The sequence below is a fragment of the Rosa chinensis genome, chromosome 5 (genome assembly GCF_002994745.2).
Source record: "Rosa chinensis cultivar Old Blush chromosome 5, RchiOBHm-V2, whole genome shotgun sequence".
NCBI lineage: Eukaryota > Viridiplantae > Streptophyta > Magnoliopsida > Rosales > Rosaceae > Rosa > Rosa chinensis.
In genome coordinates, this window is record NC_037092.1 from 84,161,072 (window position 1) to 84,188,878 (window position 27,807).

At 40.0% G+C, this 27,807-nt stretch overlaps 2 protein-coding genes across 11 annotated transcripts; one reads left to right on the forward strand and one right to left on the reverse strand.

Moving 5' to 3' along the window:
- Window positions 1–1,660: 1,660 nt before the first annotated feature.
- LOC112202891 (probable disease resistance protein At4g27220) lies at window positions 1,661–16,492 on the reverse strand. 10 transcript variants are annotated; one of them, XR_005810877.1, is made up of 11 exons: window positions 15,773–16,492; window positions 13,064–15,695; window positions 6,937–7,944; window positions 6,234–6,437; window positions 4,123–4,228; window positions 3,974–4,024; window positions 3,343–3,414; window positions 2,994–3,053; window positions 2,430–2,501; window positions 2,205–2,317; window positions 1,661–2,100 (listed from the first exon to the last, which is right to left on the reverse strand). XR_005810877.1 is itself a non-coding variant. In XM_024343940.2 (2 exons), the coding sequence occupies exons 1-2, from the start codon at window positions 16,276–16,278 to the stop codon at window positions 13,064–13,066; spliced, it is 3,138 nt and encodes a 1,045-aa protein (XP_024199708.1). In that variant the 5' UTR covers window positions 16,279–16,492; the 3' UTR covers window positions 13,061–13,063. The 10 variants fall into 10 exon arrangements, 1 of the variants encoding a protein (XP_024199708.1); XR_005810878.1 differs by having other exon boundaries at window positions 4,123–4,256; XR_005810881.1 differs by having other exon boundaries at window positions 4,123–6,437; window positions 15,773–15,960; window positions 16,052–16,190.
- A 2,050-nt stretch (window positions 16,493–18,542) lies between these two features.
- LOC112164309 (protein FAR1-RELATED SEQUENCE 5-like) lies at window positions 18,543–20,711 on the forward strand. The gene has a single exon (XM_024300525.1). The coding sequence runs from the start codon at window positions 18,543–18,545 to the stop codon at window positions 20,709–20,711; it is 2,169 nt and encodes a 722-aa protein (XP_024156293.1).
- Window positions 20,712–27,807: the final 7,096 nt, after the last annotated feature.

A 27,807-nucleotide genomic window follows, 5' to 3' on the forward strand; every position in this document is an offset into this window, starting at 1 on the left:
CAAGCCTTTGAGTTGTGAGTGTGTTTCTGTTGGGATATTGAGATTAATTAGATCTGTAATTTTGTGGTGGAATGAATATATGGAATTGTTGTATAAAAGCGTTAGATTGATTGAATTTGTGATGTCTATGAATTTTATTAATACGGAATTGAAATGCTTTTGCAATTTGTTTCGGGTTTACCGTAATTGAACTAAAATTTGCAGTCTTTCTTTATGTTTAAATATCAGCAAAGGGAACTGACATAAGAAAATGGGTATTCCTAATCCAACAGCGATTAAGCATTTTCAATCGACAATAAAGGAAGGTAGAGTTTGAACAACCCATTTCAAATATGTAAATGTATCATCCTTTTGTTTGATCTGAAATTTCTTCTCTGTTTTTTGTTCGTCTTTTTTGGCTTTTTAACTTTACAGTTGATGAGCTGCTGAAAAACACATTTGAGGTTAGACCCGATTTCTCTTTCAAGTTTGCTCGATTGGGCTCTCAAAGTTTTGAACTTTTGTGATGTGCAGCACTAGATAATGAAAGTATGAAACCCTTTACTTATTACAGTTTAATCATTTAGCTTTGCTTTTCTTTTTGGAAATTACTTACTGCTGAATCTTAAATCAGTTTTATGGACTTGATCTGGGTCCCTGATGTATTGGATTTTGGGTTGTTAGATTGATTAGCATGAAGTTCATCTTCTATGTTTCGAAGAGACTTGCTGTATTTATTTATTAACACTCGATCAATTTTCTGGCACTCTTCCTTCTGAGCTTGGTTATCTGGTCAATTGCGGACCTTGAAAGCCATCGAATCCTCCTTTTTTCCGAGTCTATTCTGTGGATAAATACATGCTGCGTGTTGCTAATGCAAAAACTTGTTCTATTTTCAGGCTTTATAGGAAGTGCAATGAAAACATTCAGAAGACTGGAGGGGAAAGATTAGAAATGCTCAAGCTTCAATCAAATGTTGTACGAGCACTTAAATGCAGCTCAAGACTTAATTTCTACTTTCTGAATTTATACAAAAACTATGAAAACCCTATTATATTTTCCAGAAAGTGTGACGTTTGAAGCATGGATGGTTGAAATGAAAGGCATAAACCTATCACAACAGCAAACATGGTAATCAGACTACAGTTAAAAACTGTATTTTGATTCATTTGTTGGTAGTGCGGTCACGTTTCCGAATTTGTTATGTGTTTGACTCTAAACAAAACCCCAAACTCCAAATTTCTGTTATGTTTTAGTTGTGTTATTGTTGTTCTACTCTGATTGTCAAGAATTGCTCTTGGGCTTCACATATGATAGTCGCCATAATTCTGTCTTAATTCTAGGTTTGCCATGTTGTGGTGCACACTCCTGTGATGTATTCTGGGTTAAATCAATTGTCAATGATGGTGCTACAGATCAACATAACAATGTATGTACAAGCTCTAGAGGAAGATTGAGAAATTCGTGTTTTTGTTTGTCTCATAAATCATAATTAACTTGGCAAACAATTGAGAGTTTTGGTATGATAATATCAGCTAGGGTTCTCTGGGTTTCAGAAAAGGTCTATTAAGGTAACTGGTTTAGGCATGAAGTATCCCAGTATCAATGCATAGGATGCTGTTCTTAATTGGCCAAGGATTCATCAAAATGAAGAGGAACTTGGGGCACAAGGAGGAATACAAATTCAAGAATGTACCAATCTTGACCATCATTCCAGAGATGAGTACATAATTTCAAAGGAAATCCAAAATTTTTACTACTCTGAATAAAGAATAACCCAAGGCGAATCAACATGCTACAAAAGAAATGTGTTTGATTATGTTGCAATAAGAACACCCTCTATTACACTGTAAAATTAACAAATTTAAACCTATAAAGCTATACCGACTGCCTTCTCTAGGCATAGTTTGTTGAAATCCCTTCTTTCCTATCTGCAGTGTACTGTAATGGGAACAAAGCTACTTCACCTACGGGTAAGACGCTTAGAATAAATTCTCAATCACAGATATGGTTTTTCCTCGATCTTCATACTCTACATTGTGCAGGCTGCAAACATCTCACAGTTTTACTTTGATCCACCACCTCAAAGCAAATCAAATCATACACCAGCACAAATGGCTCCTGTAACAAAAAAAACCTAAAGAAGTAAATCAACTGAATCGGCGCAGGCTGGCACAAAATTTTATATAGTAACTTGTGTACATGTGTGAGGGAGAGAGACAGACCTGCTGTCCAAGAGGAGCAGCAAAACTTGGCGTCATTAAGATGTTTAACATCAAGCCCAATTAACCAAGATCCGACACTGACATCATCATGGGCATAGGTACGGAGAATATCTCTGCAGAACAACTCACAGAATTCAAGTTAGTGCTCTGCATAGTGATAAATGAAGGGACCAGTTTATTGAAAAGAATTCAGACCAAAAATATTCTAGCGGAAGGAAGACTCACCTATTTATTCGAACAAAATTGGCCAGACCTTGAGAAATGTCATACATCTCACATGAAGCATGGCGAAAATATCTGTTGGATGCAGAAACATAATTTCAGTAAACCATATTTGATGTCAGCCGCATATAGACTTTTATGCGTATGCAAAACCCCATATACAACACTATCACTTAAATCCCATATAATCAAGCTTGCTGAAATTGCAGTTCTCCAGAAAAATCTTACCATCATTAATCTTAATCATGAATATACTTAGCAACTACATATGGATACGCACATATGCATATACACCATTAACAACATGTACACTGTCACAAAAACCCCGTATCAAACTCACAATTCTACAGAAAAGTAACCATATCTTTGATGCCAGTCATGACCATAATATGCTCACACACAAACAGATTCCACCAAGACCCAAAATTAAGAACATGTAAGAAATATAAACAAAAGCTTCACCCCATGTAAGTTTGGTTAAGAAAACAGACTTTTCTGCATAACATCTTGAAATGAGAGTTCATATAGAAACCCAGATGCATATATACATACAGACATAGTACTCACCAATTACGTCAATTCTTTTTGGTAGTGCTTGTTCCTTGATGAAACTAATGATGATAGGAGCTGTAGACAAATAAATGAACACAAGTTTTAGTGAACAGAAGAGAAAGAAAACAGAACTAAAAACAAATCTTTCTAACAAAAACAAAATGGTTCAACTTATAAACGTGCATTTCAAAAATACTATCAGCCATTGACAAAACATAAACCTGGTAAGAAAATATTGGCTAATAGGAACTCAGTATAACAACTCACCAGAATTCAAGTTAGTGCTCTGCACAGTGATAAATGAAGGAACCAGTTTATCGGAAAGAATTCAGACTAAAAATAGTTTAGCAGAAGGAAGACTCACCAATTTATTCAAACAAATTTGGGCAGACCTTGAGAAATGACGTACATCTCACCTGAAGCATGGCGAAAATATCTGTTGGATGCAGAAACATAATTTCAGTATAACATCTTCAACATTAGGCATGAAATGCAAGGCTGTAAATCTGTGACTCATACCATTAGATTAGGCATATTTTATGTCAAGATGTGATTATTATATGTAGTTGGCAGGATCTCCGAAGATTTAACAAACCAAGAGTGGTTCCTGAACTTGATAAAATTTTGTTGGTTGTTCTTGCTATGAGAATACAGAAAACAGATACGTATAAAACTGTCTAAAATGGGATGAATGTGCATGAACCTCCAAGAGCTTGCATATCTCATGAAGCTATGCAAAATGAAACCTATTACCAAGAAAATTTACAAAGACCATTTCTACGGAAACTGCATATCTTCCAATTAATACATCGGATGTTCTACTAATCTACTCAACAAGATGTAACTAATAATTTATAGCTTTTATGAATTTCAGTCCAAGTGAATTGCTCCCATTAGTTAAACATTTGATTATAATTCTTTGATAAGAAGTTACAAGTAATCATGATATAATCTACTTTCAATTAAATGATGAAATATGTTGAAGTACAACTTACGATTTTTCATCACCAACCTTCCACCATTCTGGTTCATACCACTTTTGACTCCTGTCAAAACACCAGCAAGCAGTAATATGAGACATAAAAAGATCATGAAATTCTTATGATTGTTAACACTTGTTTCTGAAGTTCTAGACTATACTCACAGCTCAGAGAAAACTTCGCCTGACTTCATGCACCCAATATAAACACGAGGCATTTGTCTAAATGAGTTGCAAGTGTATCTCCCAGAACTTCTGTGCAAAACAAAAACTACAAAAAGAAGATCATAAGGAGCCATCTGCAGTGTAAATATATGCCAATGAGAAAGATTGAAGGGGGAAGGGGGCTCTTAACGCAATTCACTCAGAGGGATTGAAGGGGGCTGTAGTGTATTATCTCCTTTCAGTTTGATAAAGCCAAACTGGATTTGTTTGAGAAGTTTCTAGTTATTCAAAGAACAAATTAAGTACAGCCCCTTTTACAAAACCATTGTTCAGATTCTCAAGCATTTGGTTAAGCAAGTGAAGCCAACCATTGGCATCCCCAGCAAGCAAGTCTTGAACTAATGCTACTGATGACTCGCATCAACCAGGTCAAGGAGAATTCGGATACCATTTGATGTTCTAACTTTCCGGAGTCTGGTTGTTACTTCATGTACTTTTTGTTTCTTTAGAGCCTCTCTAGTATACCTCCATATTTACATATGTTGCACAACTTTTCAAATGAATATACTTGTCTCACAACATTTTAAAGTACAAAAACAATTCAAGAGAAATAGTTCCCCTTTACAGGCATTAAGCAGGGTATTGTGGGCTCAGAGTCTTTGCTGATAGAGCAGAACTGAATACAAGCAGATGTAGGAAATATGTGTACCTCTAGCACATAACAAGCTTTAAATAATTCCAATTGCATTTTTCAACTGAAACTATAATTCGCAATTCTTAGAGGAATGTATTCATTTTGAAGATAATAATAGTATACGGCTTATACGATATCCAAATGAACAGAAGCTAATGCAAGAATGTTTTTTAATATCGAATAATATATCAGAGTATGCTTAATCAGAAATTCAATTAACAAAACCAAGAAAAGCACTCTATAGCCAGAAAATCCACAATTCTGAGATATAAGGGATTGTATTAGAAAATAGGACAGGTATGCATGAGTTCCTATCACTGAGAAATTATTGGAATTCTATGACAGCATACAAAAGTGGCACTTATTATCTGCTTATAACAAAGGTGGGGATTCTAGACAGACATTCATCAATTTAGAGAATTCTAAAATAGAAACAATCAATGTCTAAGCCACTCGTTAGAATAATGAGCTGTCAATTGACCTCCAGAATCTATGGAACTACAAATGGTTTGGCCTTTAGTTTTCTACGTGAAAAATGTCATGAACCACGTAATAATGAAAAGAAGAATGACATCCCCGGCCAATGGCAGTAAAGATTTCATTGAGAAATCTGTTCCAATATAAACCCACCAAGCAAGGAAAAGTTTTGCAACAACAGAAGGGAGAAAATTAACTTGCAATAAATCTGAGCTAAAAGGAAAAAAAAAAAAAAAAAGTGAAAATATACTTTGCAAATCATAAGTTTAGCATCCATAATATATCTACTATAGGATCCAAGTTTTCACGTTCTTTTATAGATCCAGTAAAAATTTGCATTGAATTTAAGTCGCATCTAATAACTAATTCACCAGATTCCAGTCATTTTGTTTCCTACCTATGAAAGCCTAATAACAATTTTCGGATGACTGCTGCTACATAACAAATAAATCCCCAGTACCATGAGATACATCCTTCAAAACCATATTCACAGTACTTTCTTCATAGCCTCAATAACTATGGCATCTATCACTGTGTGAAACACAAGTTTGCATTCATCTGGTATAACAAATCAAGAAATATGTTCACGTCTGGAACCCTACAAGACAATAACGCATGTGAGATGCACTAGTGCTTAGCAGTCATATGGTGTTCATGCTGATTTTGGAGACAGATGCTATAATTGTTCAATAATCCAATCAGATTGATCCTTTGTGACTAGGGTAGCCTATCAGTCACCGCTCCTCTCGTGAAGTCTCGATTGAAAATACCTCTACACTTGTGGTAACCAATAAGAAAAAGAGCCTTAGATATAGTCTCCTAATAATACACCAACTATTATCTTGTTCAAGCCACCAAGAATGTCAGCTTCTTAGACACTCTTATTTCTCTTCACAAGTGTCATTACAGATAAATAAATTAGCCACTGATATCAATGTACCTGCACACGAGGGTTTTGAAAATCATCCATGGCAGCAGCTAATGCCGGAAGCACCCGTTGATGATATTGAACTTGCAGGTCTGGGCCCAAATCAGTAGACAACTGTCCAATCGCATTAATAGCTGCCCACCTTACACGAGGATGAGGATCTTGAAACGAGTTCAAGACCATTGCCACCACTTGCTCCAAATTTTTTATCATTACCTGGAGCGAAATTAAATGGAATAAACTAAGAATAAGGTAACTTGAATCCATTTGACTACAGGAAGAGGTATAATGCACAAAAATACTTTGCAGGTGAACTTGTGTCGTTGTTGAGATAAAGTCATAATCTGTCAGTTTGTGTGCGCACATTATACATACAGGACAATCAACAATTTTCATATATGTCCAGCGTGTTACTACAAGTGGAGAAGTATATATAAAAAAACACACTTAGATTACTGTTCCCATTATAATTCTACCTAGTTGTCATCATGTTGACAGAATAACATCATATGTGAAACACAATGGGGCTTTTATCACCAAGCCATATAATACAGAAAACAAGCATTGCTACAAGTAGTGCAAATATGCAAACATCTAAAAGCTGATGAGGTAACAACTATTCCTATCTTGATCCACTAACAAGAAGCCATGGGGAGTGACAATTAGTTTCCAGACGGTGCAGGATTCAATAACAAAATAAGGGCAAAATTGATACCTTAGAACAACCCTCAGCAATCTATGCAAGGGCAATCAATGCTGCATGGTGTTTCTGCCACTCGGAGGCAGCCAAATAGGCAAGCAACTGCTCGGACGCGATGGGAACAATGGTATTCCCACCCAAGGAAATGGCAAGCCTATCCAAACACTCCTGCCCAACACTGTAATTACCACTCTCACCAGCATCCTCATCTTCAGTCTCCGCGGTATGCCATGAGGGATCATCCTCAATATCCAAAACCATCTTCATCAAAATGGCAAACAACCTACTAATAAACTGCGGCAACTTCCTCATCATCCCCGGGGCTCGATCGCTGGCCTCGGCTAGAGTGATTACAAACTCTATGGCCAAGTGTCTGGTCCCTTCTTCCAAGGACTCAGCTTCAGCAACATGCAGCATAGAGCCAACCACCTCCAAAATCTGCCTCCTGAGGAACCTTGGCTCGGTCCCAGCCAATTCGATGAACAACTCGAGTGCCTCCTGTGCCGTGGCCTCGTTCCCGTTGTTCAAAGACTCCATGAATGTCCTCATCATCGCCGGCAATAGGTCCTGAAACCTATCCCTATCTCCGGAACATGAACGGGAGGAGCTCCGGCCAGCCGTTGTCAGCAAGATTTCGGAGGCGAGCTCGGAGATGGTGTCGCAGAGCTTCTTGGAAATCGATTTGACCTCCTCGCGTTGAATACAGGACGGACAGGAGAATCGATTTGAGGCTGGACTGCGTCGTCGGGGAGAGCCTGGGCTAGATATAGGAGTCGTCGCAGGTGAGCTGCCTGCGGAGGATAATGGCGGACATGGCCCGGGCCTCCTGCGCCGGCGAGATTTGGAGGAGGTGAGCGAGTTTGAGTGAGAGCGAGTCAGGATCGGTCTGCTTGCAGAGACTGAAGAGGAGCTAGGCCTGGGATCGCTGCTCGTTGGCGGAGGCCATCAGGTGGGAGATTAGGGTTTCTAAATTGAAAACTGCGAACAGCCCTTTCTGAAACCCATATGTCAAAACAATGAGACCTGGTATAAAAAAAAAAAATTACCGAGTCAAACACGCGTTTTTTGGTTTGCCACTGTTCTGTCAGCGCTTGTACCCCACGCGCTGTTAACAGACAGCAGGTGACCCTCACCTAGGTGGATAGCAGAAGCATAATTTGTAAATTAGAATTATAGACCATCTTGCTACCTAATATGTGAAGATTCTGCTATCCACCCAGGTCGTGCTCACCTGGTGACGTGGCCGAACGACAACCGCGGATTGGTATGGCTAGGCTATAGGTCTTGGTTTACTGGCTGCTTCGACGTGTTTTCCGGTAGGTTCGATCGCCGGTGGCTGCAATTGAGGTATGAAAATTCATATTCTGTACAAGGTCTACATGATGGTACCCTCGAAGAGGACTTTTGGTTCCACTGGTGGTTCGAGTCGAGGGGGTTGTTGGTGCTCCTTACGCCGTCGATTCGGATTTCTTGGACTCCTTGGGAGACATTTGGGATTGCTGGGTCTTGGGATTTCTTGGATCTCCATGGCAATTTTTCCGATCTCCGGTGCCTTGGATAAGAGTTTCAGTTCGCAGAGGTGAGGAGCTTGTTTAACGTTATCGTAGTTCATCTCGATCGTAACTTACTATAACCAAGGGCAAATGTGTGGAAGGGTTTGGAGGCGGAGGGAGTAGTTACTCGGCGAAGGAGAAGAGAAGCTCTGCTTCTTGTTGAGTTTTTTTCACTGACCTAAACGTAAATTGTCAAAAAGGTGAGCACCACCTAGGTGGATAGCAGACTCTCCGCCTAATATGATGTGTGTGAAGATGGAGTGGGTACATATAAGATTTAAGAGAAGGCCGAAGCAGCCAAATTAGATGGGCCCGAGCATGATTGTGCAAGTCTCGGCAGATATATATATATATATATATATATATATATATAAGTGGTGCTTATGTTCAACAAGGTAAGAGTAGGAAACACGTATCTTTTGAAGTGGCTATTTGCGGTATGGAGACATGCACAGATTGTGCTCAGTACTTCAGTAGGTCCATATGAGACATAGATGGAACAAGTGGGGTGTCTTCAATGCATGTGTTATAAAGTTGCAGGGCACCTCTGCAACCATGCAAGGAGCCATAGTTTGAAGATCGGACTTGCTGTAAGGGATTTGCAGGTACCCGGAGAGGACGAGACCAGAGTAATTGGCAGCAACTGAGGCAACCATATACGCTGATTTCATGAAGAGTTGCAGGTGCCCGGAGAGGACGAGACCAGGGAAATCTAGCAGTTGCTGCGGTGGGGTGTACAGAGAAGATCGATGGGTGTACATGAATGATGTTCCCGGGACCTTAACGAAAGAGGTCCCGGACGGTGATGATCCCGGTGGGGAAGAAGTCAAAGTACTCGAAGTACCGGAAAGGTGGCCCATAGAGGTCGGGGTCGTATTCGAAACTGATCTGCAAACTGCTCGTTCAGTGTAGGATTGGCCTGCGAACGGATCTCCTACCGGAGTAGGATGAGCATCGGGCCTCTGTGCTGCTGGATTGGCCCACCTACGGGATTTAGGATGGTGCTTGTGAGGCATGGGTGATGCGTCACCGGTAGGTGCTGCTGTGATGGGCCTCTGATAGTTGTCACGCTGAGGGTAAGTCACCGGGGTGGGTTGGGTGTCCAGAGCAGATCCATGCCCCTTTTTTTTTGAATCCCGGAGGAGTGTGATACATTCCCGGAGAGTAAGAGTTGGAGAGGGTCAGCAGGTTCGGTGAGGTCACCAAGATGAGCTTCCGGGGAGTGAAGTTGCTGCTGCGGGAGCTGTCGGTGAAGATGATATGGGATTCCTGGGTGCCCAGAGAAGTTCGTTTCTTTTTTGTGAACAGCATTTGGCAGAATTGAATTTTGGCCTTGACCCTAAAGGCCCAGTGGGTACCGGAGAGTGCTGAATTGTTGGGTTCTCAAAGATCATCCTGCTTTGTTTTTTTTTTTTTTTGCATGGGAGCACCGAGATAGTTCTGGGCACCGAGATGGGTTAGGGATCAGGGCTGATTGAGCATGATCCTGGTGAGGCCCCGGGATGTGTCACCTATACTTTAATTGTCGGGTAGGTCACCGGGATGCTAGGAGCTGCCGGTGTTGTCAGATCATACGGAACCAAGTGATCGCTAGGCCACTACAAGCGAGCTTGGGGCGGGGCTGCGTGGAAGCTTGCCTTGATCGCTTATGATGGGTGGTGCCGGATGAAGTCACTGGGAAGAGCTAAGATGATTAACGTGTTAATGCAGCGAGACCAAACTCCTTGCGGTATCCAGAAGAGATCCCCGTAGCTTAGAGCAGATCTCTTCCCCTCAACCCCGGACGAGTGTCTTTGAGTCCCGGAGGGTAGAGTTGGTGATGGACGAGCACGACTAGCAAGTGCTCGTGCTGGTACTGATGATGGTTGTCATGGCAGAGTACCGATGAAGGCAAGGGTTACCGGTAGGTAGCATGCTTCGGGTATGCGGAGCTAAACTTTGGAGCTCAGTCTGTCACCAAGATGTCGGCCTGAGAAAAGTACCGGTGAAGGCAGCAGGTACCCGGCCGGGATGAGCCTCCACTGGCCCGAAGCCGAATTTGGAGTAGTGGACTGAGGTTAGAGGTACCGAGCAGGTGTCCAAAGCAAATTCCCTTCTTCTTCTTTTTTTGAACGGTACATGGTCAAATTGAATATTGGCTGCAAAGTTTCAAATGCTGTAAGTCAGCGGGATGGATATGGGTCATCGGGTCCGAGACAGATCAAAACACCGAGAACCCTTCAATGATTTAGCGAGGGGGATTCCAGGACAAGCCACCAAGAGGCACCTCTCAGGTGCCGGAAGCACGTTGAACTTGTAGAAGCAGGGATGTCGACGACGGGTGTCGGTGGCTTGAAACTTGTGACCCACCACCGGGGAGAGGTGTTGGCATGTGTCACCGAGATGGTGGTGATGATCACCGGTAGGTTAGGTGTTCAAACCTTCCCCGGTACTCGGAGTAGAGCCCACTTTTCTGAAGGTAGCTGGTACCGATCGGGATGGTAGGATGGGTCAACGAGAGCACAACGGAGGCTGCTCAAGATGCCGAGTTGGTGATTTCTCAGACCGGTGTTCAGGAGGATCCGGGAATATGAATGCCACCTAGATGACGAGTATCCTGTGTCAGAGATCGAGAGCCATCAATTGATCAGAGAAAAGCAGCTCCGGGTGTCCAAAGTAGGGTGTGCTGCCAGTGCAATTCCGGTCGAGATGGCTAGGTGATGTCGATGCAGAAGAAATTTCTGGAGAGGTCACCGGGTACCTTGCATGATGTTGGGGTTTCTCAAGTTGCTGCATGGTTGCATGCATGACCGAGCAAGGGAGCTGCGTGATACTCGTCAAAGGCCCAAAGAAGAGTCAAGGTTGGTTGTAGAATTAAGGGTGCGGGGTCCCGCTGACTTGTAGTACCCGATAGCTTGTGGTACCCGCTCAGATACCAGGAAGCTCATGTACCCGGAAGCTCATGTACCCGGAAGCCTATAGTACCTGGAAGCTCATGTACCCGTACATGACCCTTGCTCAAGGTCGGAGGTTCGAACCCAAACTTAGGGACCCTCCTTCTAACACCAATGTTTCTACTGAAGAATACGGTACGGGAACTAAGTGTGGATCATGATGGGGAGAGAGAGAGAGAAAGGGACACAAGCATGTATAGTGGTTCACCTTGCCCTTAAGGCAAGGCTACGTCCACTTAGAGATTCTACTATGGGTGAGGTCAAGTGACCTTTGTAGTGATACAAGTATAGGGATCATGGATCCATCTCTAAGAATGGGAGGACTTCCCTTTATAGCTAAAGGAAGCCCCACTCTATTCTAAATTTCCAATGTGGGATACAACATACATATTGCTTCTCTTGAAGCCTCTTGGAGAGAATGGGAGGGTGGCCTCCCTACGAAGTATCGGCCGACCTCCACCATAACGAGGTAGCTGGGGTGTCAGACTACCGGATGCATGTCGTAGGCGGGACTAGCCATGTCGCGGGGCCTACCTACGAGATTGTTGCTTATGCTTGGCGGTATGTAATATAGGCGGTATGTACAACCACTAATGGAATCATGGTGGGTTTAAGCACTTATGCACATTTTGAATCATGATGGGTTAAGCACTAATGGAATCATGGTGGGTTTAAGCACTTAAGCACTAATGAAATCATGGTCGGCTTAAGCACTCATGCACATTTTAAATTATGATGGGTTAAGCACTTATGGAATCATAGTGGGTTTAAGCACTTAAGCACTAATGGAATCATGGCGGGTTTAGCACTTATGCACATTTTGAGTCATGATGGGTTAAGCACTTATAGAATCATGGTGGGTTTAAGCACTTAAGCACTAATGGAATCATGGTGGGTTTTGGGTTCAAACAACGTGGATTTACGTGGATAATGCAGCTTGCATTGAACAAGTGAAGCAATGTTTCATCAAGAGCGATAACACCAAGTATATATTGCCTAAATTCTTCTACCATCAGCAACAATAAGCAATTCTTAAGATTAAAGTGAATCAAATCTGATCTAAGGATAACATAGCTGACCCATTTACTAAATTGTTACCTAAGTCCACTTTTGAGAAACGTGTGAAGAGCATTGAAATGCATAAGCTATCCGAACTCCTATGATTGTTGCAATCAATGGGAGATCTCAACATCAGAGGGAGGCATGACATTATGTTTACATGTTTGATCTCGAATAATGAATGGCGTGTTGTACTATTTTTCTCTTTTCTAGATTATTTTTGTCCCACATGGTTTTATTACTCAGGCATGGTTTTAACGAGACAACGCTAGAAGCGCTAAGATGTCAAGATGACATCATGTTTGGATGGCACAAGGAAGAGTGCTGAAGAATATTCGATTTATGTGTGCCTTACCAAATATGATTACTTTCTATTATTGTAATAGGAGAAGATTGTTCTAAATTTCTAGTCTTAATTAGAATAGGATACCTCGTACTCTATGGTTATGCACTTATACCTTCTATATATAGAGACCCATATTATTAATGAAAGATACAACTAATCTCTCAATTCTACGACACATTACAAAATTTACTGGGTGGCAATCGGACTACCAAATATGACAAATCAAGTAAGATTTTGACACAGCAACGTACCTAATAGTAGGTCCTTGTTTCCCTGCTGTGGAAGTCGGAAAAAGAGGCGGAAAAGTTGGGGCAGCCCCACAAGTCCAAGTATACCAGTGAAGGACACTCAAAAGTAGCACTGTCATGGGACAACATTGGAAGTACCAACAAAGTCAATCGCCTCAATTTTGGAAGAATGATCTTCTTGTTGCTTGCTTCAACTATTCTTTCCAAAGAGGGGCAATCGTGTAGTTCAAGATAATTCAATTGAGAAAGACATTGAGCAACATCAGAGGTGAAGAGACTTCCCTGGAAGTTGCACCGCCTAATGGTCAAACTTTGAAGAGCCTGAAACATTGCAGTTGGAGCAGGTCCATGACATATGCTTCTTACTGTCATCAGATAGTTCAACTCTATCTTTCTCAATTTTGATTGCTTTGGCTGATATAACGCTTCATACCCAAACACATATTCAATCCCGCCCGTGAAACGACAATTTAGTTCTTCTAGGTTTGGTAGTAACAAATTTGATGGTAAAAATACGTTCCCCCAATTATAACAAAATTTTACCTCCAATAACTTCAAATTAAATAGAGACCCAAGTGGCAATTCACCAACACATAACTCTAGGCCATTCACGAAATACAGATGCAACTCTACCAAGTACTCGAACACAGGTTCTTTTGGAACCCGTATTATTGTGTTCATCAACTCATATTCCACAAATATGTCACCAAAATTTTGGCGGCCTTCCCACCATAGCTTCTCTGCAGTGTTCATCAGCGCGTTGCAAAACCAGTTCGGTAAGCGACTGATGGTGACAAGCTTCAAGGATAATGACTTCTGACCATATGGATTAAAGATTCTCTGCGAGTCGTCTCTACCGATAAGTATATCAAACTCGACCCAATTCGGTTTGAAATCAACATATTTAGGGATACGTTCTGCTTTGGAGATACAAACCTTCAAAACTCTTAAATTTGACAAGCTAGTTACCTCGTCAAAACCAGCATTGGTTTCTTCTCCTTCTCCCTCAACTTTACTCCCCCAGTTCCAAAATCCTTGCATGTACAGTTCTTCTAAATTATGAAACTTTGATATCACCTTCGATGGAATTGTATCAATAACTGCATCAGTGATATCCAACATCCTTAGATTGATCAAATTTCCCATCTTTCTCGACAACTTCTTTACACGACAGAATCTCATGCTAAGAATCTCAAGCTTTTTCAATTTTCCTAGTATAGAAGTGTCAAGGTTGTGACATCTATCTATACACAAAGCTTGGAGGTTGATCAGGAGACTGAATGATTCGGGTAGTAAAGTGATGCCAGTGTTTGAAAGATCTACAACCGTTAACTTATTTGGACCTTGGAAGAATGTTTCTGGGATCTCTACCATAGAGAAATTAGAGTTTAGTAACAAAATCTGAAGTTCTGGACATACCAATTTTTCGGGTAGCTTGCTAATTTTATTCTGCATTAGTGAGATTGCAGAACAGCCTTCATATAATTGACGTGGCCAGTCCTTTAAATCACAGCCAGCTCTCACCAAAAACCCATGTTCAGATTGCACAATCTGAATGGCTGTATCCCGGACAACATCATGCATCCTTACACATCTTATTCTTGCTGTCCTCCAAGATCTGTCTGCGTCCAAAAGCAAGCAAGAATATTGAAGGTGCCTGGCCACGGAATCAGCTCTCTCTCTGGCTTCTTCAAGTGTGTCGGCATCTCGAAACAATCCTTTACCTATCGCATACCTGAACAAGTCTTCTATTTCGATTTCATAGTCTTCTGGGAATAAGCAACAGAGCAAGAAGTATGACTTGTACTCCTCATCTTTCAAGTAATCATAGCTTAATTTTATACATTTGGATGCATCTCCTTGATCGTCAGGGTTGGCAGTTTGCGACTTCTCTAGTCGTTGAACTGCTCTTTTCCATTCCACCAAGTCTTTATCTCCGAGTGCCCTTGCAACTGTTATCAATGCAATCGGTAGACCACAGCATTCTCTAGCTACCCTCCTCGCTACATCCTCAAAATTGGTGGATTCAAAAGACCTTCCCGCATTTCTCATAAACAAGGTCCAAGAATCACCTTTTGATAGGATACTGAGGGTGATATTTCTTTGGCATCTCATGACATGACAGACATTCCTTATCCTTGTGGTAAGTAGGACTTTGGAATTGCACTTTTGAAGTTCCTTGTAGCTAGGTACTCCTATTTTTGATAAGTCCATTCTCTCCCAAATGTCATCCAGGATTATAAGGATCTTATTTCTTCTCATTTGCTTACTCAATCTAGCTGCTCTTCCAATTTCTGTCACCTCCGACAATTTAACTCCCAACAGTTCTGCCAATGTTCTTTGAATTTTTTCCAAGTCAGGGCTTTGGGATACGACTGCCATAATCACATGATGAAAAATCCCCCTTTTTTGGGCTTGTGCACCGACATGTCTTACCATGGTTGTCTTTCCAACTCCTCCCATGCCGTAGACACCAATGGTAGTGACCTCGTCATCTTTTAGCGCCTTCATAACCTCATCCATGGCTTTTCTTGTTGCTTTAAATGTTTTGAAATCTCTTGTGGACTCAATTGCATCAGTTAGAACTTTACTGCGGAGAAATTCCTCAATGGCGTCAACAAGTTTTTTGTGAGTCCTAAATGGAAGAACTAAGGGTCAAAAATAAGCGTCAGGTAAAATATATAAAACCGAAATTAAAGGCACAATGCTTACTTATAATCAGATGTATTCCACCCAGAGAAATTTGCCACTTTGTACAAAGCATCCCTCCACTGCTTCACCTTCTCTAATTCATGTCGACCAGAGGTTTTATGCTTAGAGAAAGCTTCTTCGAAACTCCCCTTGTTCTGGTATCGAACATCAGAGGGCTCCACGTGATAGAAAAGTGGCAAAATTCTGTTCTGGTCTTTCATGCATAGACAAATCTCTCTGAGTTCCTCCAAACACCAAGTAGAAGAAGCATAATTTTGCGAGAGAACAACAATTGCAAACCTTGATTCTTTGATTGCTGCTAAGAGTGTGGGAGAAATAGCATCTCCTACTTGAAGGTCCTGCTCATCCATGAATGTTTTGATTCCACTCCTATTTAGCCGATCGTGTATGTCGACTGTGATCCCCTTGCGAGTGTCTACACCCCTGAAACTTAAAAACACATCATATTTCCAACATGGATCTGATGAAGGAGGAGAAGCACAGGCTATTTGGGAGCTGGAGGCCATTGGAAAACCACCAAATCAAAACAAGAGGCAATCAAGAACAGAAACTGCAAGAACAAGGTCTCAGTACAGGCAGGTAAAAAGAAACTGCAAAAATCAAATGAAAGAATCCACCACCAAGGAGGGATAGAGGTTCGAGAAATTGGAAATAAATCTGATGAGACTTTTGTAGGTTCTGGACAAATAGCATTTGGGATTTTCTGTACTATTAGGTGGTTCAGACGTGCCATTGCATATTGAATTGGACAAAAAAAAAAAAAAAAAACATAATTATGTAATTTAATTGTGAAATGAGAAGAATGGGTGTATTTTTTTCGTTTGCTGGATTGGAAAATGTGACGGTGAAATTCGATTTATTACTGTTGAGGTGAAACTTTCCTCCGACACATACCAAGTAATCTTGCCCCAACTTTAACAGCCAATTAATCTTTGAACCAACTTGTACTGTACCATCCATAATTGATAATTGGATGCTGACTCAATTCACTGAACCAAAGAAGCTCCAATAATTTCTCCCATCGCAAGTCCATCAGTCCATGGAGTCCACGAAAAGTAAAAGCTCTGGGAAATTATTGGTGCTTGTGGGTCCTCTGACATCATGACGTAAAAACAGTGACCTCAGTGAAATAAGTCTCTGCAACGATCTAGTTTCAAATGAAAATACAACAACCATCTAGTCCAAATGAAAATACAACGGAAAAATTCAGAGAAGTAATCGTAACCATCAGGTCCGCTCACCTGCGGGACGAAAATAAAGGGAAAAAACGGGACGAAATCATCTCAGTGGTTGGATCTTAATGAAATTGATCAAACGGATAAAAAGCAAACCATTAAAACCAAATTTTTTAAAGGGTTTTTATCAGAGGTGGGGTCTGAACTATGTCTGACCGGACTGAATGGTACCTGGACTTTTAAAATGATCAAATAGGTACCTGAACTTCCAAAACCACATCATTAAGGTACTTCCGTCTATATTCCGTTAATCCTCCGTTAATTGCAGGGATAAATCAGACATTTCACCCAAATTGACCACTAAAATGACTGTTATAACCTCATCTGACATTTTGTCCATTTCCCTCCTTTCTATCTTAATTTCCCTCCAAAAAAATTGACTCTTCCCCCAACACTATTCATGTAAAACTTTTCATCAAATTTTACCTCCAATTATTGTCTTTTGATAAATAATAATCAACATCTCAACATCAAGTTTTCTTGAATAATTTTTATTGTTCTTCAAAATAATTTTTATGTTAGGCTAATTTTTGAAGAACAATAAAAATTATTCAAGAAAACTTGATGTTGAGATGTTGATTATTATTTATCGAAAGACAATAATTGGAGGTAAAATTTGATGAAAAGTTTTACATGAATAGTGTTGGGGGAAGAGTCAATTTTTTTGGAGGGAAATTAAGATAGAAAGGAGGGAAATGGACAAAATGTCAGATGAGGTTATAACAGTCATTTTAGTGGTCAATTTGGGTGAAATGTCTGATTTATCCCTGCAATTAACAGAGGATTAACGGAATATAGACGGAAGTACCTTAATGATGTGGTTTTGGAAGTTCAGGTACCTATTTGATCATTTTAAAAGTCCAGGTACCATTCAGTCCGGTCAGACATAGTTCAGACCCCACATATGATAAAAACCCTTTTTTAAACGCACTATCCAATCCCGTCTAATCTACTTTTCTTTCCCTGTTTATCTTCCTCCTCCCTCGTCTCAATTCTCAATCCAACTTCATTTAAGAAAAAAAAAACTCTCAATTCATCTAAGACCCCTCAGAGCCTCCCCTATAACATTCTTGATTCATCATCAACACCATAAGACTGGTCTATCTTGAAGGTATTTTTCTTTTTCAGTTTGGTGAATCATGGAGCCATTGTATTTTGTTTAATGATTTCACTGCTGGTGCTCTGATTTCTTTGTCGTTGCCAATGGAAATTTGTTCAGTTTTCGGATTTGGATTCCTGCTCAAAATTTTATTGATTTGATTTGATTTGTTTAGATTGGGATTTGGAAGTGTTTCTTTTTTTTTTTTTTGGTAAGCAAAGTGTTTCTGTTTTCAATTGCTGGGATATGGAGTTGGTACAAAGAAATTGATAAAAGATCTATACTTTTTTGGATAGTGGAATGGATTGAATCATTGTGTTTAGCTTTTAACTTCTTTTTCATTATTATTATGTCTTTGAAATTATTATGTCTAAGACTAAGCTACGGTGAAATTCTATTTATAGTTGTGTTTGTAATATAATGCTCCAGCTTTATGATGGGTGATCCATCGTTACAAGACCTGAATGAGAATGGTATTGTAGATGAACCAAAACTTCAGCTTGGTCAAGAATTCGAATCAATAGAGGAGGCATATTACTTTTATAATGAGATATATGCAAAGACAGTTGGTTTTAGTGTGAGAATGGGTTCAACTAAGAGAAGTAAGGTGACTGGAGAGATTACTTGGAAACAATTTTTATGTTCCAAGGAAGGAAAAACATATGAGACTTATGAGAACTCAAAACGGCAACATTCATCAACCATGGAAGAAAGGAATTGCGGAATAAAGCGTACGGGTTGTAAGGCAAGGTTGAACTTCGTCTTTAACAAGGCAAGCAAAAAATGGTGTATAAGTGATTTCGAGGAGGCTCACACACATGAACTTACAACTCCCAAAAGAGTACATTTATTACCATCACACCGCAAGCTTACAAAGGCAAAGAAGTGTCTTATGGAAAAGCTAAGTAGTGTTAATGTTCGAACAAGTCAGCAATTCAAAATAATGGAGACTGTGGCAGGTGGTATACAAAATGTTGGATGTATTGCCAGAGATTTGAGAAACTTTGAAAGAGATTCAAGGGAAGAACTGAAGGGACATGATGCAACTATGCTACTTGAGTACTTAGAGTCAGAAAAGGAAAAGAAGTCCTCCTTTTGTTTTGAAGTTGATAGAGATGAAGAAAATAGGTTGAATCGTTGCTTTTGGGCTGATCCCACCTCAAGAAAAGCATATTATTATTTTAACGATGTTGTTGTGTTTGATACCACGTACAACACAAACAAATATCGCATGATCTTTGCTCCAATCATAGGCGTCAACCATCATGGCCAAATAATTGTATTTGGTTGTGGACTTTTAAGTGATGAGAAAACAGAGTCTTTTATTTGGTTACTGGAACAATGGCTGAAAGCTATGCCTAGTGGTCCACCGAAAGTTATAATTACTGATCAAGATCCAGCAATTGCAAAAGCCATCGCTCAAGTTCTTCCACTTACACTCCACCGTTTTTGTCTTTGGCATATCATGTTTAAATTTCGAGATAAGCTTGGTCCTGTGATTGCTCAAAGTTATTATGCACTCTTCAAAGCTAGTGTATACAACTCCGGGACTAAAGAAGAATTTGAAGCTAGTTGGAAGAATGCTGTTCAACAAAGCAAACAAGAAATGCATGCGTGGTTGAACACAATGTATGACCTGCGAAGTAAATGGGTCCCTGCATTTTGCAATCACATCTTTCATGCAGGTATGCAAAGCAGTCAAAGAGTTGAAAGTAACCACTCATTCTTCAAATCATTTGTTTCAGTGAACAATTCTTTATTGGATTTTGCTACAAGGATTAAAAGGGGACTTAGACAACAAAGGCATGAAGAACTGATTCGTGATCATGTTGATAGTAATGAAATTCCAAAGACAAGGACTTACTATCCCATAGAAAAGCAACTGCGTGAGGTGTACACAAAAGAAATATTCTTGAACTTACAAAATGAGGTTGTCAAGAGTACTGCCTACTTGAAATGTGAAATTTTGAAGGAGGATGAAAATGAATGCGTGTATACTGTTTTAAGGGCTGCAGATGATGAACAAAGCTGGAAATTGCGACAAATTATTCATGACAAAGTAACTGGTTTTGCCAAGTGTAGTTGTGGAGGCTTTGAGGTTGAAGGAATTGTATGTAGGCATATCATTTTCTTTTTTCGAAGTATGAATATGGTACATTTGCCAAGTGAATACATCTTGGATAGGTGGACAAAAAATGCAAAAGCTGGAAGAGTTTGGGATGATGATGGTGTTGAAGTGAAAGATGTGGGTGATAAGTCATTGATGATGAGATATATTCAATTATCTCAACTTTCACAAGCTGTAATTGATAAGGCATCTCTTTCACCAGAAACAACAAAATATTTCACAGATGGACTCCATTCGCTTCGCCTTGGTATTAAAGAACTTCTCTCAAGTTTGGGTGTTGAGGAACTTCCATCCACAAAAAAAAGAATACCTCAGCAAATACTCATTGAAGAACCATCTCAATCAAAGGCTAAAGGAAGTGGGAAGAGGTTGAAGTCATCCAAAGAAATTGCAATGAATAAGCAGAGAAACTGTGGAAAATGTGGTAAAAGTGGGCACAACATTCAAACATGTGATAAGCACAATACTGATGGGTAATAACTTTATTTACTACTAACACTTGCTTTTATTTCTCTATGTGATCGATTTCATGGTTATTAATGTATTATTGATATTGTATATGATCAGGTCAAGCATACAAATCAACCCCACTGAGCAATCAAATGAAGCACCACTTAGCATGTAAATGATGAAGTTGATCTTTCTTCTATTTTGTTTCAGCATAATCACAAGCTTTTTGAATTGTAATGCATTGTAATATGCATCAGTTGGGTTGTCATTCAGCTGCCATTTTTCTTTCATCCACTGACTAGAACTTGTGTATATTCTTTTGCATTATGATTATGACTTGTGATTGTAAATTGGGATGTTTCTTACTGCACAAGAATTTTATAATTGAGCTAATTGAATCATCAGCCACCCATTTTTCTGGATCTTTCAATACATAATTTAATGCAAGGTCGATAAATAATGCCCAACTTGGTATTATTATTTCCACTGCAGAATAAGGAGGTAAAGCTCTGTTTAACACTATCTTTACAACTTTTACTGTCAAGAGTGAAATCGCAGCTGCACTTTGCTGTCCTTTCTGACTCCATATCAATCTCCGCCTTCATTTACAGCGCTTGTTAGCGATAATAAACGCAATGCAGTTGAGAAGGATGCTATCAACTAGAATCAGATGAGCAGTTCCCTGCAAAACAATATACCGAGATTCAAATTCTATCTCAACAATCCTTATCTGTGGAAAAACTATCAAGACATACAAAATAAACTGAAACTAGACAGCTCACTCAACTCGGTGCAATACAGCTGCAGCATCAATCACATTCAGGTCTTGTAACGATGGATCACCCATCATAAAGCTGCAGCATTATATTACAAACACAACTAAAAATAGAATTTCACCGTAGCTTAGTCTTAGACATAATAATTTCAAATACATAATAATAATGAAAAAGAAGTTAAAAGCTAAACACAATGATTCAATCCATTCCACTATCCAAAAAAGTATAGATCTTTTATCAATTTCTTTGTACCAACTCCATATCCCAGCAATTGAAAACAGAAACACTTTGCTTACCAAAAAAAGAAACACTTCCAAATCCCAATCTAAACAAATCAAATCAAATCAATAAAATTTTGAGCAGGAATCCAAATCCGAAAACTGAACAAATTTCCATTGGCAACGACAAAGAAATCAGAGCACCAGCAGTGAAATCATTAAACAAAATACAATGGCTCCATGATTCACCAAACTGAAAAAGAAAAATACCTTCAAGATAGACCAGTCTTATGGTGATGATGATGAATCAAGAATGTTATAGGGGAGGCTCTGAGGGGTCTTAGATGAATTGAGAGTTTTTTTTTTCTTGAATGAAGTTGGATTGAGAATTGAGACGAGGGAGGAGGAAGATAAACAGGGAAAGAAAAGTAGATTAGACGGGATTGGATAGTGCGTTTAAAAAATTTGGTTTTAATGGTTTGCTTTTTATCCGTTTGATCAATTTCATTAAGATCCAACCACTAGGATGATTTTGTCCCGTTTTGTCCCTTTATTTTCGTCCCGCAGGTGAGCGGGCCTGTCGTAACCATTATGAGTGAGATACATTTAGTCCCTTTCTCCCTTTGAAAAAAGAAAAAGAAAACTTTGAGCAAACGGAGTCGTTTATGGTACCTTGATGTATGCTATATCCTTATTTTTTTATTTTTTATTTTATTTTTAATAAATTAATGTAGTGGAAACCTGTTGAATTGGTTAACAGGTTACCCACTTAAATATTGACATGCGTCATTTTTAAAAATAAAATTTACCATATCAACAACACATTCTATCTTGATATGTAATATTGTTCATAAATATGTAACAAATATTATCAAAATAATAAATTACACCTAGTAGAACTAATGTTACGATTTATGACCACACTTACTGTGGTTATTGTAATTGAGTGGTCAAAGATATAAATATCCTAGTTGGACAACTTTTATCAAATTGAGAACATTGATTATCAAATGGAGAATCTCCTTACAATATTGAGTACTTACATATCTTTTGGTCTAATATTGGAAATTATTTTATGCACCAACGGTGCAAGTGACCCAACCCTTATAAAATAATCTCAACCCTTGATATTTATTATCAACTTTATTTTTAATAAACAAAAAGTGTATTTAATGCAATCTAACCATTCATTTATGTTGGTGCAAGTGCATGACGGTGTTCTGAATAATCTCTCGTCTAATATTAATTTTACCACGTTCACAACATAAATGTTGTTGGAACTGTAACATGGTTAATAATTTTGTAAATGATGTAGTTTTTGAAGTAATTACTACAAATAGAACAAAAGTTACCACTTTTACATCAATTGTTGGGGGTTGTGGTAAAATGTGTAGTCATTGTAGTAATCATTTTATTAATGATAAAAACATAAAGATTTATCACTCTGACAATGTCACACTTGTTAAATTGTCTATAATCTAGTACATTAGTTTAGATGGAGTAATTCCTACAAATAGAACAAAAATTACTGCTTTTACATCAATTGACGTGGATTGTGGCAAAATGTATAGTCATTGAAGTAATCATTTCATTAATAATAAAAACATAAAGATTTACCACTCCGATAACAAATTTGTTTGTCACACTTGTTAAATTGTCCAGAAACTAGTACATAGGTTGTAGGTGGAGTAATTACCACCAATTAGAACAAAACTATTGTTTTTACATCAATTGTTGTAGTTTGTGGTAAATTAGGTCGACTGAAAATAATTACAACTTCGATGATGGAAATTACACGACATATTACTTTAATTACGCAAGGGAGAACTTCATTACACCAACAAGGACATACGTATGTGATTTTATTCAAAATATAATGGTTTATATTTTACCGAGAGGATGTGCAGGTACTTCATAGTATGTGCAGGACATCCGCTGGGAAAACTCAAGGATGTGCAGGTACTTCATAGTATGAAGTGTCGGTGACTAGAGCTAGTTCACCGAGAAAGGGATGTACCGGTGAGGCATGGGTCACCGAGACCTGGTGGAATGAGTCACCGAGATCGGGATTTTAGCATGAGAAGGGTGCCAGCTGGGGTTACCGAGATGTTGGGCGATGTCGGATTGACCATCGGGAGGTAGGAAAGGTAGCGAGACCTGGAAAATAGCAAAATTGCTTGTCGGAGGCTAGTGGTTGCCGGAGTTGCTTCTAGGTTCCATTCATCACTGCCGGGAAGTCAACTCGCGATGAATCACCGAGAGGTGATGAGCTGCTGAGCTGGGAGGGGTTTAGCGGGATGTGAAGACGCCGTCGGCGATGGTCACCGAGAGGTGAGGGGTTTTCTTAAAGGCAGGGGTACCCATAGAGAATTTGGATATTTGGGTCTCGATGATGTGTTGTACGAAAGCAAGTCAATGTTGGCTAGGCGTGACCAAGTCATGCCAGCGGCATGTTTGACTTAATCGGATATCCTGCTTGCTAAGTGGTGCTTGGTAATTGGTATGAACGAGATGGCTTGGGCCTGTTGCATGGGTATCATGAGCGGGGGTGAATAACTTTGAGCCGGAAGAGTGACATGACTTCTTGTATCAATTTCCACAGACGGCGCCAATGTTTCTACGTGAGAATTCAGGAATTAAGTTAGAAGCATGGAGAGATAATGACACAAGGTGTATAGTGGTTCACTTTGCCCATGAGGCAAGGCTACGTCCACTTAAAAGTTTCACTATGAGTGAGGCCAAGTAGCCTTTGTAGTATTACAAGTGTGGGGATCATGGATTCCATCCCATTCTAAGAAAGGGAGGACTCCCTTTTATAGTTAAAGGATGTCTCATTCTATTCTACATTCCCGATGTGGGACACAATGCACATATTGCTTCTCTTGAAGCCTTTTGGAGAGCATGGAAAGGTGGCCTCCCGACAGGATATAGTCCGACCTCTACCAAGGTGAGCTAGCTCAGGTGTTGGTCTTCCAAATATATGCTATAGGCGGAGCTAGCCATGTCACCGGGATCACCTACGAGGTTGTTGCTTATGCTTAGCGGTATGTATAGTTATAGCTAATATGAACGAAGCACTGCTTTTACCATACACAGATGATGAAATAAAGTCTGCATTTTTCCAAATGCATCCCTCGAAAAGCCCGGACTAGACGGTATGTCCCACTTCTTCTTCCAGAAATATTGGCACTTTGTTCGTATGGATGTTTGTGTGGCTATTCGGAATTTTTTAGAACAAGGTGAGGCATGGACATAATCTAATTTTACACATTTGTGTCTCATTAATTCCTAAGATACAAAACCCCGCTGATGCCATTCACTTTAGACCAGTTGCACTCTGTAACGTCATTTACAGAATTTGTTCCAAAGTAGTTGCAAACAGATTGAAGAAATGGCTGCTTGACATAATATCCCCGTTGCAAAGTGCATATATATCAGGAAGGCTCATTTCAGACAATACCTTGGTAGATACAGAGGCTGTGCCTTTTATGCACAAGTTAAGACATCAGGATGAGGGTTTTTTTTTCTTTGAAGCTAGATATTAGCAAGGCATATGATCGTCTTGAATGGAGATTTCTACATGCTATGTTAACTAGATTGGGGTTTGCAAAAAGATGGATTGACATGATAATGACCTGTGTTATTTCAATCAGCTATGCAGTCTTGATAAATGGGGAGGCGACATGTAAAATTATTCCAACCAGAGGTATTAGGCAGGGCGATCCTCTCTCGCCCTACCTTTTCATTCTGTGAGCCCTACCTTTCGGCTCTGATTACTATATCGATTACTAATGGCAGTATGGTGGGTCTGAAGATGTGTCCGCAGGCTCCCACACTTCATCATTCATTCTTCGCCGATGATAGTTTCTTATTTGGAGTGGCTACTACTGCAGAATGCTTACAGGTGAGAAACATTTTAAATTGTTATGAGCAAGCTTCGGGGTAGAAAATAAACTTCCAAAAAAGTAGTGTTGTACTAGTAGAAATGTGCTGGAAGCTCTTCAAATAAGCCTTGCCACAATCTTGGAGGTCAAGTGTTTGGATGAGCATGACAGGTACTTGGGCCTCCCTTTTAGGGCAGGTAAGGCAAAAATAGCTATTTTTGCCTATATAAAGGAGAAGCTCACTAAGAAGTTAGTGGGATAGAGGTCGAAGATCTTGAGTTCCACAGGTAAGGAAATATTGATAAAAGCGGTTGCTCAAACCATGCCTCTTTATGCCATGAACTATTACTTATTACCAAAGGGACTATGTGATGGAATTCATCAATTATGTGCTTCATTCTTCTGGGGTGATACAGAGGAGAAGAAAAAGATCCATTGGTGTAGTTGGGAAAGACTATGTCTCACTAAACAGGAGGGTAGTATAGGTTTCAAGAATATATATGCATACAATTCAGCAATGGTTGTAAAGCTGGGTTGGAGACTTGTCTTAAACCCAAATTCACTCATTGCTAAGTTGTACAAAGCTAGATACTTTCCAAATTGCACTTTTTGGGAAGCTGATGTAGGAGACTCCCTATCCTTATGTTGGCGCAGTATTTTGAATTAGAGGCATGTGTCAAAGGCTGGTGTGAAATGGAGAATAGGAGATGGCACTCTGGTGAATATCCGGAATGATCATTGGATACCCAATTGCCCACAGTCCTTGTTAGAGAGACTAAATCTTCTCCTGAAATCAAGTCATCTAATTCTTCTCCATTGATTTGTTCATAGGCTGTTTTGATACTGAGCTATAATTGCTTATCAGTTTTTATTCTAGCTGTAAATATAGTTTATTGCCTGCATTGTAACAGCAGCTTACTACTGCTATATATGTGTACAATTGTAAACATCAACTCAAGGAAAATCACTTTCTACATGGTATCAGTAGTTTAGGTTCTCACCTGATCCTTCTCCTCTGTCTTCTCGATCCTATGGCTGCCCTCACCCCTTCCTCTGCTCCCTCTCCCAACACCTCCAACTTCATCAAACTCACCGAAACCAACTATTTGGTTTGGCTTCGTCAACTCAAACCGTTCCTCAATGGCAATAATCTCTGGGGCTATATTGATGGCTCCAAATCTGCACCTGCACCCACCATCATGTCCACTCCCTCTGACACTCAACCAGCCACTCCAATTCCCAACCCTGAATATACAAAATGGTTTCAACAGGATCAGCTCATTGTCAGTATCCTAACTACAACGTTAACTGAAAATATTGCCCAACTCACCATTGGTTTCGAAACTGCCAAAGACATATGGGATTGTCTTGCTCGCCATTTCTCTCAGCGCTCTGTGGCTAGCGCTGCCAATCTTAAATTGCAGCTACTTGATCTTCACAAAGGCACCCAATCCGTTGATGATTATCTTCGCCATGCCAAATCTATTGCTGATTCCTTGTCCTCCATCAACAAACCTGTTCCGGATGAAGACTTGGTACTTGCAACCCTCCATGGCCTTGGTCCTGACTATCTCATGCTTCGTACTGCTCTCACGCACAAATCACCTCTCCCTGACTTTACAGAGCTGCGTGCCCGGATTCTTTCCTTTGACGCTTCTCAATCTCGCCCCTCTGATTCCACTCCGGTCACTGCTCTCTATCATCAAAGCCAAGTTTCTTCCCGTCGTGACAATCGCTCCCACACTGGCAGAAATTTTCCCAGAAACGGTCGCTCCAACAGTGGGCGCTCCTACCGTGGTCATCCATCTCAGATTGCGGCTTCTTTTCCTGCGCAACAGATGCCCGTGCCCTCTCTAGGGCCATTTACATCTCCTGCTTGGGCTGTACGCCCCTCTCCACCTAATGGGCTTCTCGGCCCAGCTCCAACGTGGTGTCCCAATTGCCATACCAACCAACATGGGCTGCATCAATGTCCCCATCGATTTCCTGGGCCATCTACTACTGCACCTTTTGCAGGAGCCCATTTTGCTGCTGATCCCAATTGGTATCCGGATACTGGTGCTACTCACCACATGACCGCTATGCCTCTTAATCACTCTCAACCATATGGTGGCCCTCATAATGTGTATATGGGTAATGGGGATTCGATGCCCATTTCTCATACTGGTACCCTTCCTTTTTCCTTAGGATCTTCTCAATTCTCTTTATCTGACGTCTTCTGTATTCCCTCCATTCGTAAAAATCT

Coding starts and splice junctions, on each gene's coding strand:
- LOC112202891 (XM_024343940.2), bottom strand. CDS start 16,278: ATGGCCTCCAGCTCCCAAATAGCCTGTGCTTCTCCTCCTTCATCAGAT. Junction 15,696..15,772: donor TGGAATACATCTGATTATAA/GTAAGCATTGTG, acceptor TCTTCCATTTAG/GACTCACAAAAAACTTGTTG.
- LOC112164309 (XM_024300525.1), top strand. CDS start 18,543: ATGGGTGATCCATCGTTACAAGACCTGAATGAGAATGGTATTGTAGAT.